Raw genomic sequence first — 19041 nt, forward strand, 5'->3', positions numbered from 1 at the left:
CAACCAACCATTTGGTCCACACTAGGAGTAAAACAGGAAACGTAACAAATGGCTTATGGGGGTCAATGGGTTTATTAGTTAAAGGGAAAACTATAACTACGGTCCAGAGCTTACTAGCCGACCATTTGGCAAAGAAAATACAACTCAAAATATTATGCGGCAAAGAACAGGGACTTTGGAGTGGATAATTCAAAAGATCCTTTGAGATGCATTATCTCTTTGACTTGGACCTCTATTGGTTGGTTACCTTCCCTAATGGCTTTGGTTGACATTGAAACCGAGCCTGCTCTCCTGGATCTCAAGGCTGACCGGATCCTGGGTATCCTAGGTGGTGGAAGGGGATCCAGTGACGTTACGATCCATAATTCAGTCCCCCGCGAGTGGCAAGGATTCAGCATCCATCTCGTGGGGACTTCAAAGATCCCCATGCGGTAGGAGGGCGGTCGGTGGTTCCCTGATGACCTCATGCTCCGGAATCCAAAGAAGAGGGTTCGGGGACTCCCGGGGACAGCAAAGCAGCCAGAGCCCGGGAAGGCCGAGCAACTTCCCCGGCGGAACCGCACCCAATCTCCCCTGCCGCAGTCGGGGAGCCCCGGGCGCCGCCGAGCGGGCGAGCGCAGGCTGCGGAGCGCGGCAGGCACGTGGGCTCGGCCGCAGCGCTGCGCTAGGCACCGGCTTCCCGGCTTGGCCCAGCCTCTGCGCGGCTCGCGCCTCGGGGACCGCTTCCACCCCCTCCCCTTTCCACTTTGCACCAGTCCGAGGGAATTTGCGGTCGGTGACGCGCATCCTTCAGCGAGCCACCTGCAGCGCAGGGCGCGCCGCTCCGGGCGGCATCGCCAGGCTGGGCCGGTGCGGCCTGGGGACCCCGGGCTCCGGAGGCCATGCCGGCGTTGGCGCGCGCTGGCGGCCGGCTGCCGCTGCTCGGTAAGGCCCCGATCGAACGCCCGCAGCCCCTCCGCAGGGTTCCCCAACCTGCACGGGAACCGAACGCGCGCCTCCTCCATCCCCGCCGCCTCGCTCCTCCCCGCGCTCGCTCCTAAGATCGCCTCCCGCGCCCCTCCCCTCTTTCGCGCCCATCACCACTCGCCTAGAACTGGACCGCGGCCCCCGCTTCTCCCAGCCGGCGTCCGCCTCCTTCTCTAACGCGGATCCTGCGTCCTTGGGTTCGTGGTCCCCAGCGGCAACCCCGACTCAGCGGGCAGCCTCACCGAGGCTCCGTGCTGGGTCGGGGGGCCGCGCTACCGGCCCGCTCGGCCCGGCCCGCGTGAGCTCGGCTGGTGGGCCGTCCCTGCTCACCTGCCCTTGCGATCTGGGAGTCTGGTGGCTGGGGATCACGCCTGGACCCTCTGGATGCTGTAGACTTCGGGGGGGAAGGGGGGCGTCTTTAACACTTCTTTGGAGGTTGGAAAAATGTGCCTGAAGTCTCCCTCCCCCCCACCTACTCCCCCTCACCTCCTATAACGACCCCCTGCCCCGGCCAAATTTTGGTTGCTTGATAATAGTAGTTACTTTGAAAATGCGAACACGATTTTGCGTATTAAACTCCCAGCTGCCCTGCCCCCCCCTACATTTATATCCTAGGAATTAAACCCCAGTGGGGGGTTTTCAAGGACTCCATGGACTGTTCTCCCAAACCATTTATTTGATGGGTATCATTGTTGTGATTGAAAATAATAGTAGCCATGCAATTATTATTATTAAAGGTCCCCTTCTGATCTGGTTCGCGTCAGCTTCCTATTTGGAAAAAGGAGAGCGCTGAAACAAATCTGAGTGGAAGGAGAGTTCAGGGAGCTCGGCGCTCTGTCCTAGGGCGGCAACCTTGGGGTGGCTACTCACGGCCCGCCACAGCGGCCTCCTCTGCCCAGTAACGTTGCATTCCTTTCTGCTCCAAAATTCTAGGATCCTAACTCGAAGACTCCGTGGTACATGGAGAAAATATTTGCAGAACAGATATGCAGGAATGATTTGCAGTAGCTTTGGGGGGGGGGGGGAACCCAACATACTGAGAATTAGAGAGTAAGCAATATGTAAACTTAGCAGAAAAAAGAAGTGTGGGAAAACGTCCATTTTACATTATCTTAAACGTTTGTCTTTTCTACTCGGTAAATATGTACAGCTCAGATATAGAGCAGGTATGCTTTTCAGGTTCTATTAATCAGGTTCTATTAATACGAAAAGTTAGCTTTGGATATGTATGTTATTAGCACGGTATTCAGCAATTACTAAAAAACTTTCCAAAGACATAAAAGGAACCAGAGATGTAGCTCAGTAGTAAAGCAGATAAAAGATCCAGTACTTGGAATTATGTTAAAGCTACATCCAGTTCTTTCACATTTAGGAAAGATCTCAAAAATTTGCATATCTCCCTTAGGATAATGACATATACTAAATATGCACAAATCTTAAGTGACTCTAGTTCTTTCAGTTAATACTAGCCAGCAGACTGTTACTATTCTTACTTCTAGTACTCTAGATGACCTTTTCCTAATTTGTTGGGTTTTTTGTTTGTTTGTTGGCTTGTTTTTGCCTATACCAGGGCTTTAACTCAGGCCCTCCTGTTTGCCTGGTTTGTGCTTTTCCACATGAACCATGTTTCGCGCTCTGCTTTTTGCAGGTTAATTGGGGATGGAATCTAGTGAACTTTTCTGCTAGACTGGCCTTGAACCCAAGCCCCCTAATCTCAGTCTCCTGAGTAGCTAGGATTACAAGGATGAGCCACCAGCACCCAGCTACTATTATTTCTTCCCCTCTCCCTCTTTCCCCCCCCCCCAATGCTAGGGATTGAATACATGTTAGGCAAAAGTTGTATCAGTGATGATATCTCAACCTTTCTTTTATATTCTCCTTCAAAAGAAGCAACAACTAAACATTGTGGTTGTGATATTCAACTTTGTTGTTTTTAATAGCTTGTTGTCATTACTGAATTTTACTTTTTGAGGGACATGATTCTAGTTTTTTTTTTTTTTTTGGCCAGTCCTGGGCCTTGAACTCAGGGCCTGAGCACTGTCTGGCTTCTTTTTGCTCAAGGCTAGCACTCTGCCACTTGAGCCACAGCGCCACTTCTGGCCGTTTTCTGTATATGTGGTGCTGGGGAATCAAACCCAGGGCCTCATGTATACAAGGCAAGCACTCTTGCCACTAGGCCATATCCCCAGCCCATGTTTCTAGTTTTGTAATGGAATAATAACACCGTGTTAGTACTCTTTTTTAAAATAAAAAAATGTGCTAGCCATCACACTTGAACTCTGAGCTTTATGCTCTTGCTTAGCTTTTTTTTTTCTTATGAAGTCTGGCACTCTACCACTTGAGACACATCCAGTTTTGGCTTTTTGCTGCTTAATTGCAAATAATCTCACAGAGTCCGCTGCCTCTGAATCTGTGATCCTCAGATCTCAGTCTCCAGAGTAGCTAGGATTACAGGTATGAGCCACCAGCACCTGGTTGTTAACATTGTTTTTCACATATTTTGGTGGGTTTGTACACTCACTTTGCTTAGGACACTCACCAGTAGAATTCCTGAGTAGATCCTAGGAATGGTTAGGTACTGTAGGTTTTCTGAAGTGGTAGTACTAGTTTACATTGCTGCTAGTAGCCATGTATTGTAGTATAGCTCCAGTCTTCACTTCTTTGCCAACCCTTGATATTATAGATTTTCTTGAGAAGTTATGAAGTAAGGACCTCAAAAAGTTTGAGAGCAGGCTGGGAATATGGCCTAGTGGCAAGAGTGCTTGCCTCATACACTTGAAGCCCTGGGTTTGATTCCTCAGCACCACATATATAGAAAACGGCCAGAAGTGGCGCTGTGGCTCAAGTGGCAGAGTGCTAGCCTTGAGCAGAAAGAAGCCAGGGACTGTGCTCAGGCCCTGAGTTCAAGGCCTAGGACTGGCAAAAAAAAAAAAAAAAAAAAAGTTTGAGAGCTTTGACTTCTTTGAATTGTAAAATAAGATATCCTGTTCCCTTATATTGTAAACACCACCTTTCAAGAATAACGAAGAAGCTTTCTGAGAGGCAGGAGTAGAATGGGTAGGAGTTCTCCTTGTTCTTGACTACCTTGCACACTGATGCTGGGAAGAGGGAGTGCTTTCAAACATCTGTGAAACCATAGCTATGGTACCATAACTGTGATAACAGTTCACTAACTGTGATACCATCTGTTTCTTTGTGTGTGCATGTGTGTGTGTGCCAGTCCTATGACTTGAACTCAGGACCTGGACACTGTCCCTTAGCTTTGTTGCTCAAGGCTGGTGTTCTACCACTTGAGCCACAGCTCCATTTCTGGCTTTTGGGTGGTTAATTAGTGATAAGAGTCTCACAGACTTTTCTTCCCTGGCTGGCTTTGAACCACAATCTTCAGATCTCAGCCTCCTGAATAGCTACGTTTACAACAGTGCCCAATCATCTCTTTCATTAGTGTCAGCAATTTCATATTCAAAGCCTCCAATTACATAGTCTAATATCTATATTGTTGTTAGTGGTGCTGTTGTTGTTGTTGAACTCAGGCCCTCTGTGCACCCTTAGCTTTCTCTTTTTTCTTTTCTTTTTTGCCAGTTATAGTACTTAAACTCAGGGCCTGGACACTGTCCCCAAGCTTCTTTTGCTCAAGGCTAGCACTCTACCACTTGAGCCACAGCGCCACTTCGGGCTTTTTCTGTTTATGTGGTGCTGAGGAATGGAATCCAGGGGTTCATACATGCTAGGCAAGCACTCTATCACTAAGCCACATTCCCAGTGCTTCCTTAGCTTTTTCTCTCAAAGCTTGGGCTCTACCACTTAAGCCACATCTTCACCAGTAGCTTTTTTTTTTTTTTTTTGCCAATACTCAGGGCCCAAGCACTGTCCCTGGCTTCTTTTTTTTTTTCTTTCTCAAGGCTAGCAATCTGCCACTTGAGCCACAGCGCCATTTCTGGCCATTTTCTGTATATATGATGCTGAGGAATCAAACCTAGGGCTTCATGTATACAAGGCAAGCATTCTTGCCACTAGGCCATATTCCCAGCCCTAGCTATATATATTTTTAAAAATGTTTTTGGTTGATCATGGTGCTTGAACACAGGACCCGGGCACTGCCCTTGAGCATTTCCCTTCAATTCTGGTGCATTACCACTCTGAGCCACAGCACCACTTTCAGTTTCCTGGTGGTTAATTGAAGCCTGCTTGGGCTGGCTTTGAACTGAGATAATCAGATCTCAGCTGCCTGAGTAGCTAGGATTACAGGAGTGAGTCACTGGCACTGGGCCCACTAGTAGCTCTCTTTTGCCTTTCTTTTTACCTTCTTTGTTTGCCTCCTTGTGATATACTACAGAGGTATGAGTCAGAAGGAGGTAGAGGGAAAGGCTGCTAAGCAAAGATTGGTTTAAGTCTCTCCACTCTAACAGAGCAGTTCTAATTCTCATCTACCTATAGTAAAGTATGGTTTTAGGTTTTTGTTTTGTTTTGTTTTGACCAATCCTGGGCCTTGAACTCAGGGCCTGAGCACTGTCCCTGGCTTCTTTTTACTCAAGGCTAGCATTCTGCCACTTGAGCCAGAGCGCCACTTCTGGCTATTTTCTATATATGTGGTGCTGAGGAATTGAACCCAGGACTTCATGTATACAAGGCAAGCACTCTTGCCACTAGGCCATATTCCCAGCCCCAGTTTTAGGTTTAATTAGCAACTACTTGCTTTCCATTAGTAAATAGACCTCCTACTTTTGTTAATAAATAAAAAGATTGTCGCAGTAACTATGTGTGTGTTGGTACTGAGGCTTTCACTCAAGTCTTTGTGCTCTCACTAGGCTTTTTTACTGAAGGCTCTTGCTGTACCACTCGAACCACAACTCCATTTAGTTTTTATTTTTTGCTAGATATCTGGAGGTAATAGTCTCACAGACTTTTCTGTCTGGGCTGGCTTTGAACTGCAGTCTTCAGATTTCAGCCTCCTAAGTGGCTAAAATTATATGTGAACCACTAGCACCAGCAGTTGCCATAACTTTTAGTTATCAGTTGTTTTTGTTGCTATTGAATTCTTTTGGTAACTGAAAAATATTCAGATGATAAGATATTAAATATGAAGGAAGCTGAGATTTGAAGATTGTAGTTAGAAGTTAGTTTAAGAGGGAAAGTCCAGAAGTAGTAACTGTAGTGGTTAATTGGAGACAAGAGGCTCAAGGGCTTTCCTGCCTGGACTAACTTTGAACTATGATCCTCTCATCTCAGTCTCCTGAGTAGCTAGGATTGACTACAGGAGGGAGTCTGTTAGCTTTATAGCTAAGTGATTTAGTAGTTTTGTTTTGTGTTTTGTTTTAAGACAGAGTCTTGCTGTGTAGCTCAGGCTGGTCTTGAACTTGCCAATATAGCCCAGGTTGCAAACTCCATCACCCTGCTTCTTCTGTCTTCTGACTGCTAGGATACCAGGCATGAACCATCACTCCCTGCTCCTAGTTCAGTTACTTTTTGGATCAATGCTTTCCTTCTATGGTTGTATCATGAGCTAACAAAAGCTTTTTTAGGACTCATTGGTGATCGTTAATTTAACTCATGCAATTCTGTTCTTTGGGTACTAATGAATGTGAAGGGAATATAAAAATAATGTGGAGTATACATACACAGTGTTCTTTTGTGGCTAGAGGAATTGCATAAGATCCTAAAAGAGGAACTATTGGCATTTTCTTAGGTTAAACAGTAAGAGATGTTTTTGGTATTTTTTCCCCCTCACTACTGCCATTATAAGGTCAATTGACAGTGAAGAATTCTTCATGGAATTATTTATAGTCTACACTAAAGCAAAACATTGCTATAATTTCTTTTAAGTGTTTTTTTTTTTTTTTTTGGCCAGTCCTGGGCCTTGGACTCAGGGCCTGAGCACTGTCCCTGGCTTCTTCCCGCTCAAGGCTAGCACTCTGCCACTTGAGCCACAGCGCTGCTTCTGGCCATTTTCTGTATATGTGGTGCTGGGGAATTGAACCTAGGGCCTCGTGTATCCGAGGCAGGCACTCTTGCCACTAGGCTATATCCTCAGCCCCTTTTAAGTGTTTTTTATTATAAAGTATTAATGAAATAGTTTCCAAATATTTTGATGTTTGACTTAGGATTTTCTGAATTTTTTTTTTTTTTTTTTTTTTGCCAGTCCTGGGGCTTGGACTCAGGGCCTGGGCACTATCCCTGGCTTCTTTTTGCTCAAGGCTATCACTCTGCCACTTGAGCCACAGCGCCCCTTCTGGCCGTTTTCTATATATGTGGTGCTGGGGAATCGAACCCAGGGCTTCATGTATAAGAGGCAAGCACTCTTGCCACTAGGCCATATCCCCAGCCCCTGAATGTTGCTTTTTCTTTATGCCAGTACTGGATCTTGAACTCGGGGCTTCATAATCTCACTTGGCTTTTTCATTCCAGGTTGCACTCTACCCTTTGAGCCAAATCTTCACTTATGACTTTTTGGTGGTTAACTGGAGATAAAAGTCTTATGGATGTTCTTCTTTTGGGCTGGGTCAAATCATGATCCTCATATCTTAACTGTTAGATATTCAGTTCTTGGACACAATGCAGATAGATGAGATGTATTAGAAGACTAACCACATGATTAAGGAGCATGCTTTTTTACTCTGGTGGGGAATTTCTCTACACTCAAGTTCCTTGTTTATAAAAGGAGAGATAACTTACTTCTTCATCAGCTAAAACCTGCTCAGAGCAGCTATATTCCTTGTTAGGTGCTCAGTAGAAATAGCTGTGTTAAGTTAGAAGGAGTCACAGTGTTCAGTCAATGAGTGGTATTTAAGATTGCTGTCTTTCTCTGCCTAATTCCCTCCTTTACTACTTTCATTGATGTCCCCTTTTTTTGAGCCCTCATAACTTTTTTTTTTTATCTTTAGTTATTTTTCAGAGAGAGCCTTACAATTTTGGTCTGCCTTGGATTGTGATCTTCATATCTATGCTTTCTGTGAAGTTGGAATTATAGGCATGGACCACCAATTGAGTTTATTTGTTGATATGAAATCTCCCTCAATTCTGCCATAGGCTGACTTTGAAACTCTCCATCCTCTTGATCTGTGCATCTCCCGATCTGGGCCACTTATACCCACCATGCATAGGCACTTTAGAGTTCTGCCTATGTTCAGGATGGGTGCTAAACACTGCACAGGGGCTAGAAGTATAAGAACATTAGTAGTAGAAGGTTTGCCTAATGAGTGAGAACCTGGGTTCTATCTCCTCATGCCTCCATAAAAAAAAAAAAGGAAGGAAGTAGCAAGTAGCTCCCTGCACTGGTTTCTGCCCTCAAAGATCTCAGTCTAATGATGTAGTTGCTGGTAGGAAAAATTCAGACACACAGAAGAAAAATTGTGGGGCTGGGAATATGGCCTCATGGCAAGAGTGCTCACCTCATATACATGAAGCCCTGGGTTTGATTCCTCAGCACCACATATATAGAAAATGGCCAGAAGTGGTGCTGTGGTTCAAGTGGCAGAGTGCTAGCCTTGAGCAAAAAGAAGCCAAGGACAGTGCTCAGGTCCTGAGTTCAAGGCCCAGGACTGGTGAAAAAACAAACAAACAAACAGAAGAAAAATTGTGGTGTGATTGGAGAAACATACATAGTGGCCGAGCCTCTAACCCAGACTGAAAGCATGAGGCAAAGCTTTCAAGAGGAGGTAATACCAGAGACCAGACTGAGTAACTTCTGAGTAACTTCTGTCGGCCTATAATCCCACCTACGTAGTAGAGAAATCTGACACTTGAGGTTCAAAGCCAACTTTGGCAAAAAAAAAAAAAAAAAAGTCCATGAAACTCTTGTTTCCAATTAGCCACTGAAAATCTGGAAGTGAAGGTGTGCCTGAAATGGTAGAGTGCCATCCCTGAGTAAAAAAGCTAAGTGAATGCACTCAGGCTCTGAGTTCAACCCACTACTGGCACAGCAAAAACAAACAAACACACACACACACACACACACACACACACACACACACACACACACACTGGCAAGATCAGATCAGGGCAGAAGGGAAAATGGGATGAGAGAACATTCTCAGCAAATAGGACAGCAAAGAGCTAACAAACCTCAAGTAGGTGTAAAATTAGAATTCTATTCTGGATTGCTTAGACACAATGAATAAGGGTTCCCAGCTTAGTGTAACTATCATTTGAAAAGTTATAACTGGGCAAATTGTTTAAAGACTTTAGGAGATCATTTACAAAAATAAAAATCCAGGGTTACTGGAGAGTTCTATGTAATGTGGGAGATATTTTTGGTGGTATGATATAGGGCTTGCACTTTATCATTCAGACTAAAAGGCTCTGGATGGATTTCGGGAGGCCCATTTTGTGTGTGTGTGTGTGTGTGTGTGTGTGTGTGTGTGTGTATTATGAGTTTGTGTGTGCATACATACATGCACAAGTGTGCTTGATTGTAGTTTGGCTGCTGAAACGTGAAAGTGTGGAAGGAGTAAAAAATGGCTTCAGGAGTCTAGCATGCTGGCATACATCTGCACTTACAACTCCTTGGGAGGGAGAGGAGGCAGGAGAATCCCTTGAACCCAGGAGTTCTAGGTCAAAAAAGGTTTCTGAGCTGGTCAGTGGCAGCTCATGACTGTACTCCTAGCTACTCAGGAGGCTGAGATCTGAGGATCACAGTTCTAAGCCATCCCAGGCCAGAAAGTCTTGGAGACTCTTATCTCCAGTTAACCACCAGAATACTGGAAGTGGCACTGTGGCTGAAAGTGGTAGAGCAGTAGCCTTGAGCGAAAAAGCTCAGGGATGACACCCAAGCCCTAAGTTCAAGCCCTATACTTTACAACAACAACAGAAAAGGCTTCTGAATTTCTGGTTTCTATGGCAGTGGATGTGTGACACTTACGGAGAGGCAGAAATTGAGACTTGTTTGTTTTTGTCGGTCCTGGGGTTTGAACTTAGGACGTAGGCAATGTCCCTGAGCTTCTTTGTGCTCAATGCTAGTAGTGCTCTGCCACTTGAACCATAGTACCACATTTGGCTTTTTTTAGTAGTTTATGGGAGATAAGAGCCTCACAGGGACTTTCCTGCCTGGGCTGGCTTCATATTGAGATCCTCAGATCTCAGCCTCCTGAGTAACTAGGATTACAGTCACGAGCCATTGGCACTTGGCTGAGATTAAAACTTCATAGTCAACCCACATCTAGCCTCTGTAATCTGTCAGTATCATCTTTCCTTTTCTGGAATGTCATGAAGTGGAATTCTATAATATATAGTTTTCTGACTATTGTATAATTGTTGTTACATATCAGTCGTATTTCCTGTCTATATGAGTAGTATTCTGGGTATTTCTTTTCTTTTTCTTGAGACCAGGACTTGAACCCACCATCTGACACTTTTGCTCATGGGTTGGTTGTCTACCACCTAAGCCACACTCCCAATCCCAAGTAGCATTCTGCTATATAGTTATGCCACAGTTTTCTTTTTCTTTTTCTTTTCTGGAATTGGTACAAAGGCCTGAACTCAGGACCTGAGCAATATCCCTTAGCGTTTTTGCTCAAAGTTGATGCTCTCTCACTTGAGTCACAGCTTCACTTCCAGCTTTTTGAGGTTTAATTGGAGACAAGTCTCTTCAATTTTTCTGTCCCACCTGTCTTCAAACCACAATCCTCAGATTTCAGTCTCTGGAGTAGCTAGTATTACAAGCTTGAGCCATCTTAGCTGGGAGCCTGGCTCAGTTTGTTTATTCTTTCATCAGCTGACTGATCCTTTATTTGCCCCCAGTTTCTGTCAGTTATGATGAGCTATAAGCATTCAAACATAGATTTTTGGGTAAGTGAACTTTTCATGGCTCTCGAGTAAGTACATGAATGGTAGTGCAGTGCTGGGCTGTATACTGAATAAATTGTATACTAAATAAACTTTGTCAGGATGCCAAACTATTTTCCAAAATGATAAAGTCAGTTTAATCTGTCCTAACAATGTAATAGTTGCTCAACATCATTGATAGCGAGTACTAGGGTCAGTTTTTTTGTGTTTGGTTTTTGGCCATTCAAACAAGGGTGTGGCAACATATCATTGTGCTTTTTTTTTGTTATTGTTGCCAGTCCTGGGGCTTGAACTCAGGGCCTGAGCACTGTCCCTAGCTTCTTTTTGCTCAAGGCTAGCACTCTGCCACTTGAGCCACAGCACCACTTCTGGCCATTTTCTATGTATGTGGTGCTGAGGAATCAAACCCAGGGCTTCATGTATATGAGGCAAGCACTTTACCACTAGGCTATATTCCCAGCCCCGTTATTGTGCTTTTGATTGTATTTCCCTAGTGACAAATGTTAAGAAGCAACTTAAATACTTTATTGTTACCCTGTATTTGGTTTGGTGAAGTGTCTCCTATAATATTTTGCCCATTCTTACTGTTTTTCCCCCCTCTTATTGGGTTTTAGGGATTCTTTCTATATTGTGGATAAATTCATTTATTAGATATATGTTCGGGAAAAACTTTATTAGTCCATGGCTTGTCTTTTTTTTTTTTTTTTTTTTGACTCGGGGCCTAGGCATCATGATCTGTTCTCTTCTTTTCTTCTTCTTTCTCCTCCTCCTCTTCCTCCTCCTCCTCCTCCTCCTTCTCTTCCTCTTCCTCCTCTTCCTCCTTGGATAATGTAACCATTTGGGGTCCACTTTTAACTTGAACTAGTGTAACTCCTTCATGCAATAAACTGAAAAGAGCCATGCTGTCTAGTCTTGAAGTCCCTTATTTAAACCGAGGTCAAGCAGTAGGTGCCTGGCAGTGCCCAACATGCAACAAAGCAATAATGAGAAGTTTCAGTTAATCCCAGAGCCCCTGGATCACAGGCGGCTATGTCTGGCCAGAAGCTCCCTTTGCAGCCTCTCCTTGCCCTAAAAGAATGTCACTATTTTGAACCACCCATGGTAATCCAGAGAGAATGGGGTAAGGGGCTTCTTTTTTGTCAGTCATGGGGCTTGAACTTAAGGCCTGGTGCTGTTCCTGAGCTTTATCACTCAAGGCTAGTGCTCTACTACTTTAAACCACAGCACCACTTCTGGTATTCTGGTGGCTAATTCAAGATAAGACTTTCCTACCTGGGCTGGCTTTACCTATGATCCTCAGATCTCAGCCTCCTGAGTAGCTAGGATTATAGGCTTGAGCCACTGGTTCTGGCTTCTTTTCACTTTTAATAGTGTCTTTTCTTTCTTTCCTGGGGCTTGAACTCAGGGCCTGGATATTGTCACTGAGCTTTGGTACTGAAGGCTAGCACTCTACTACTTGAACCACAGCTCCACTTCAATCTTTTTGGTGGTTAATTGGAGATAAGGATCTCACAAGGGGTAGGGGAAAGTGGGAGAAAAATGAGGGAGGGAGTAACAAGTTTGACAAGAATGTACTCACTACCTTACTATGGTATGTAACTGTAACCCCTCTGTACATCACCTTGACAATAAAATTAAATTATATAAAAAAATAATCTTACAAACTATCCTGCCTAGGCTTTAATCATAATTCTCAGGAGTAGCTAAGATTACAGGTGTGAGCCACCAGTGAAAAGCTAATAATGTCTTTTTTTTTTGGTATTGGGACTCAAACCCAGGATGGTATACTTGCAAAGCAAATGCTTTGCCACTGAGTTATACCCCAGCCTAATAATGTCTTTTGAACATCAGAAGTTACTAATTTTGATTCCACAAGTGGAAAAAGAAATTAGCCTTATTTTAGTCATACTTGAGTAAGCTTAAAAGCTAGACTTGAAAGGGCCAAATGAACTATGAATTTAATACCATCCTAAGGAAAAAGTTTAAAAATATTTAACAGAGACCTAAGATGTGGCTCATTAATAAGAACTTGCTATCATGTGAAAGGCCCTAGGTTTGATTCCTAGCACCGTAAGTGGAAGGGAGGGGAGAATATTCAACAAAACACAAAAGTATTAAACACCAGGAAAACTTCACAATGTTTGGCAACCAATTATAAATGAGTAGACAAAGAAATAAAATTTAATCCATAGTAAAGATTAATCTCTGTTATTCAAAACAGACTCAGAAATGACAGAATGTGGAATTAGTAAGATAGAACATTAAAACAATTATAACTTGTGAAGACTGAAGAGGCATATGTGTATATATATATGTATATACATGAAATGTGGATGCATAAATATAAATTTATACACACATAAATTCATATATTTTATATAATATATTTATATATTATACATATTATATATTACATGTATTTTATATATGTTTATATATATTACATGTATATGCTTATTTTTATATATTTTGTTTATATTTATATAATATATACTTATTTATATATGTATACACACACACGAGAAATTTACCCAAATTGAGCTCCCAGAAAGGAAAACTACATCTACACTGAATAAGATTAATGAAAACTAAACACTGCCAAAGGAAGGATTAGTGAACTTGAAAGTATAACACTAGAAAAGCTATCCAAAATGAACAGAGAAATAGAAAGCTGCAAGGGAACTTCAGGTAGTTGACTATACATATCATTACATTCCTGAAGGAGAGTGGAGGAAAGGAGGGAAAAACGTTTGAGGAAATAATAAAAGAAAAATTTCTAATCGGATAAAAAGGATAATCCCAGAAATCCAAGAATCCCAATGAAACCCAGGCATATGACTAATGAAGAAAATAACAAAAACTCATTATAATTAAACTGGATGAAGCCAGTGATAAGAAGAAAACCTTGGGCTGGGAACATGTCTTGCCTTGTATGCATGAAGTCCTGGGTTCAATTCCTCAGCACCACATAAACAGAAAAGGCTGGAATTAACTCTGTGGCTCGAGTGGTAGAGTGCTAGCCTGAGCAAAAAGAATCCAGGGACAGTGCTCAGGCCCTGCGTCTAAGCCCCAGGACTGGCAAAAAACAAAGCAAAACAAAAAAGAAAACCTTTAAAGGGATCCAGAGAAATACAAGGTACATTTATTCACCAGGTTTTATTTATTTATTTATTTTTTGCCAGTCCTGGGCCTTGAACTCAGAGCCCGGGCACTGTCCCTGAGCTACTTTTGCTCAAGGCTAGCACTCTACCACTTGAGCCACAGAGCTAATTCCAGCCTTTCCTGTTTATGTGGTACTGAAGAATTGAACCCAGGGCTTCATGCATGCTAGGTAAGCACTCTACAATAGCTACCTTCTCAACCCTGTCCACCAGTTCTCTCATGTCATAAACAATGTAAACCAAAACATTCTCGAAACAAGGGCTTTAAAAATTTTAAGATAAAATATAATGTGTGTAAAATTCTGTATCCATAGAAATATCTCTCACAATCCAAAAAACTAATACTTTTTCAGATGTACAAAAAATGAAAGAAATAATCATTACCATACTGGCATAATAGGAAATGCCAATGTAGCTTTTCAGAAAGAAGGAAAATAATACAAAATGAATGTCTTGATCTATATAAAGGAACGAAGAACATTAGAAATAGTAACTATGAGTAACTGCAGGGGTTATTTTTTCCAGTCCTGGGGCTTGAACTCAGGGCCTGAGCACTGTCCCTGGCTTCTTTTTGCTCAAGGCTAGCACTCTACCACTAGAGCCACAGCACCATTTCTGGCTTTTTCTATATATGTGGTGCTGAGGAATCCAACCCAGGGCTTCATGTATATGAGCAAGCACTCTACCACTAGGCCATATTCCCAGCCCACTATAGGTTTTTGTTTGTTTGTTTAAACCTCTTTAAATAAATTTTGACTGCCTAAGACAAAAATAGTCCTAACAGTGTCTTAGAGGTTTATACTTTAAGTAGGAGTTCAGAGCATAGCAGTAGTACCACAAGACTTGAAAGGACAGAATGGAAATATGCTATGGTAGAGCTCATATATTCCTTGAGAAGTGGAGTAACATCACTTAAAGGTAGACTGTGTTGAGGTTGGGACATTGACCAAGATAAGGCAAGCCCCAAAAGCCAAGTATCATCTGTTTGTGAATCTAGACCTAAAAAGATGATGATGGTTGACAATGATGAAGGCTATGACAGGACTTGATTGTAAAAGGTAGTCTGTGTGGTAGAATGATTTCAGGAGAGAGAAAAGGAAAAGGAAAGGAAACTGAAGGGTGATGAAGATGGATATAAGCGCTAATGGCTCATGCCTGTAATTAGCTACTCAGAAGGTTGAGATCTAGGACAGAGGTTCAAAGGCAGCCCAGGAAGGAAAGTTCATGAGACTCTTATCTCCACTTAGCCACCAGAAAACCGGAAGTGGTGCTGTGGCTCAAGTAGAGTGCTAGCCTTAAGTTGAAGAATTCAAGGATACTGCCCAGGCCCAGAGTTCAAGCCCCATACCCGACAAAAAAAAAAAAAAAGGAAATATGTATGTAACACACACATATATATACACACACAGATAGATATAAACATTGCTTGAAAAAGCAGGGTCCATGAATATAATGGAAGAGATGAGCTTGTCCAAAGTACACTGTATACATCTGTGGAATTCTGGCAATGATGGGTGGCACATGCTTATCCTAGTTTTTCAGGAGGTTGAGTTCTGAGGATCGAAGTTCAAAGCCAGCTTGGGCAGATAAAATCCCCAAGACTTTTCTGTCTAATTAACCAGCCAAAAACTAGAAGTGAAGGTGTGGCTCAAGTGGTACAGTGTTGGACTGTACCCAGTTCGGGCACAAAAAAAAGTTAAAAAATAAAACTCTAGTATTATTAATAATTTAATAATTATTATTTATTAACAATTTAATAAAATGTGGGGACATAAAACAAACCTTGAAGCAACTACTAAAATATCAAATAAAACGTTATAGCTAATAATCTAAGAAGGGAAATGAAGTGAAATCATAAAAAGAATTTCAGAGGCTTGGAATGTGGCTTAGTGGTAGAGTGCTTGCCTAGCATGCATGAAGCCCCCTGGGTTCAATTCCTCAGTACCACATAAACAGAAAAAGCCAGAAGTGGCACTGTGGCTCAAGAGGTAGAGTGCTAGCCTTGAGCAAAAGAAGCTCAGGGACAGTGCCCAGGCTCTGAGTTCAAGCCCAAGGACTGAAAAAACAAAAAAGAAAAAGAGAAAAAAGAACTTCAGTTATTTCCAAAGAAGATAGGAAAATAGGAAAATCCCTCTTAAGAACAGATATAACAAACAGGAAGTTAAAAAAAAGATGGTAGATTTAAACCTAATCGTGCTAATTTTCTTATTGAATTATTAAGTATTAAACCAAAAACCAAGAATTTTCAAAAATGTTTAAAAGGTAAATTTTATAGTCTGTCCTTTTTTTTTTTTCAGTTGTGGACTTGAACTCAGGGCCTGGCATGGTCTGAGCTTTTATGCACAAGGCTAACGTTCTACCACTGAAGCCATAGCTCCACTTCTGGCTTTCTGGTGGTTTATTGGACATGAGAGTCTCATGAACTTTTCTGCTCAGGCTGGCTCTTTGAACTTCGATCCTCAGATCTCAGCCTCCTGAATAGCTAGGATTACAGGCATGAGCCACCAGTGCCCAGTTACAGCCTGTATCTTGTTACAATAAAATTAATGAGATTCAGGAATTGAGTTTTTAGCTTTAGTTAAATGTCTACAAATTGGCATTTGATTTATTTCCTGGAAAGCATTTGCATACATATGTATATAAAATTCATATGATCCACTATGCAAAGAAATTCATATGTAAGTACAGAAAAACATAATCTTTGCCTTATTTGAATAGCCAATTTTGTTTTAAAGCCTATAAGCTATATTATTGCCTATTAGGCCATATTAATTCTCTACTATCAGGAGAAAAATATTCCATTTTATACCTCAAGCCTATTTCAAGTTATAAATTAGGTAACCTATTTTTGTATGCCAGTCCTGGGGCTTGACATTTGGGCCTGCTTTGCTGTCCCAGAGTTTTTTTGCTCAAAGATATTGCTCTACTATATGAATCATGGCTCCTCTTCTGGCGTTTTGGTGGTTAATTGGAAATAAGAGTCTCATGGATTTCCTGCCCAGGCTGGCTGCCAACTGTGATTTTCAGATCTCAGCTTCCTGAGTAGTTAGGATTACAAGGATGAGCCACTAGTGCCCAGAAAGATAACCTATCATTAAATATTCTTCAATCACACATAATAAGCTATTTGCTTTTTATAGGCCACCTACAGGAACATAGGAACATATATTAAATCAAAAGCATGTGCCGACACTACCAAAATGATTTTATTTTTGTCACTGACAATATGTATGACACTCCAAGTGTACTATTTTGTTGTTTACTTAAATATTACTTGTGTATTAAAGATATGTTTGCATTTAAGAAATATGACACATTAAGGTAGTTTTCTATAAACAATACTTTCTCAATATATTTTCCTACATTGTTTTGTACATAAATAACCTAATCTACAAAATAATAAATAACAGTGTCAATCCTTATGTCCTACATGTAAATTCATATTTTGGAGTATAAGGAAAGTATTCTCTTTAGCAAATAATATGCAATACAGTATTTGAAATATTTACTATTTATTTTTTATTAACATTTTTTCTTTTCTTTTTTTTTTTTTTTTTTTTTGGCCAGTCCTGGAGCTTGGACTCAGGGCTTGAGCACTGTCCCTGGCTTCTTTTTGCTCAAGGCTAGCACTCTGCCACTTGAGCCACAGTGCCACTTCTGGCCATTTTCTGTATATGTGGTACTGGGGAATTGAACCCAGGGCTTCATGTATACGAGGCAAGCACTCTTGCCACTAGGCCATATCCCCAGCCCCTTAACATTTTTTCTTTTGTTAGTTGTGGGGGTTGAACTCAGGGCCTGGCCACTGTCCCTGAGCTTTTGTGTTCAAGGCTAGCGCACCACCAGTTTGAGCTACAATACCACTTCTGGCTTTCTGGTGGTGAATTAGAGATAAGAGTTTCATGGACTTTCCTTCCTGGGCTAGCTTTGAACTGGAATCCTCAGATCTCAGCCTTCTGAGTAGTGAGGATTACATGTGTGAGCTACTAGCACCAGGCTGAAATGTTTATTATTATTTTATTTTTTGCCAGTCCTGGGGCTTGGACTCAGGGCCTGAGCACTATCCCTGGCTTCTTTTTGCTCAAAGCTAGCACTCTCCCTCTTGAGCCACAGCACCACTTTCGGCCTTTTCTATTATGTGGTGCTGAGGAATCGAATCCAGGACTTCATGCATTCAAGGCGAGCACTCTACCACAAAGCCATACTCCCAGCCCACTTTATTATTATTAATCAAATGTTTATCACAAGTTATATTGTTTTTCAACTTCTACTAATTAAACCTTTCAGTTTACTTGGTAAAAGTACTAGGCATTAAAAGGTGAAAATGATTAAAAGCCAAGGGATGTGTGTGTGTGTGTGTGTGTGTGTGTGTGTGTGTGTGTGTGTGTCCTGGGGCTTGAACTCAGAGCCTGGGTGCTGTTCCTTAGCTTTTTTTTCTCAAGGCTAGCACTCTACCACTTGAGCTACAGCTTTTTGCTGCTTAATTGGTGGTAAGAGATTAGAATCTGATGTACTTTCCTGCCCCAACTGGATTCCAACCTCAGCCTTCAAATCTTGGTATCTTGAATAACTGGGATTAGAGGCCTGAATCACTGGAGTCTGCCAAGATTTAAAAAATATATTTTTATTAATTTACTTTATTATTAATATAGAAGTGATGTACAAAGGGGTTATGATTTCATGAGTCAGGTAATGAGTAAATTTCCTTTTGAACAGTGTCTTTGGTTCCCTCATTCTCTCCCAGTCCCTCCCTCCTGTCTCCACCCATGAGTAAGTAGTACAGTTCACTTTCATCAATATCCGGTGAGCTCTACTGTTGCACTTTTTCACCCTTTCCCCCTCAAGTTCAGTACCCTCCCTCCGACCCTTCCACATATGTACACTTGAATACAACATACATAAGGTAAAGAAATCAGAATCATCAACAACTAAAAATTAAAGAAAGAAAAAGTCTTCTTGTTTCCATAGCTTGGAGTTCATTTCAGTATGTATATTATTGTATATAAATATGAAGAGGTACTTAGGCATTGTGTCTTTGTGTTTCTCTCCTGAGAGTATCCTCTTTTGGTCTCACTGCGTGTATCTAGAATCCTGTATAATTTATCGTATCACAGTACATTTTAGATCTAATTTC

General features: G+C 41.9%; 1 protein-coding gene across 1 annotated transcript in view; it reads left to right on the forward strand.

Moving 5' to 3' along the window:
* Nucleotides 1–852: 852 nt before the first annotated feature.
* Nucleotides 853–19041, forward strand: part of Flt3 (fms related receptor tyrosine kinase 3) — a 93968-nt gene continuing 75779 nt past the window's right edge. The window contains exon 1 of the mRNA XM_048341590.1: nucleotides 853–924. Coding sequence (XP_048197547.1) covers nucleotides 882–924 — 43 coding nt within the window. The 5' untranslated portion in view covers nucleotides 853–881. The remainder of the gene's footprint in view (nucleotides 925–19041) is intronic.

This window comes from Perognathus longimembris, chromosome 3 (assembly GCF_023159225.1).
Source record: "Perognathus longimembris pacificus isolate PPM17 chromosome 3, ASM2315922v1, whole genome shotgun sequence".
NCBI classification, from domain to species: domain Eukaryota; kingdom Metazoa; phylum Chordata; class Mammalia; order Rodentia; family Heteromyidae; genus Perognathus; species Perognathus longimembris.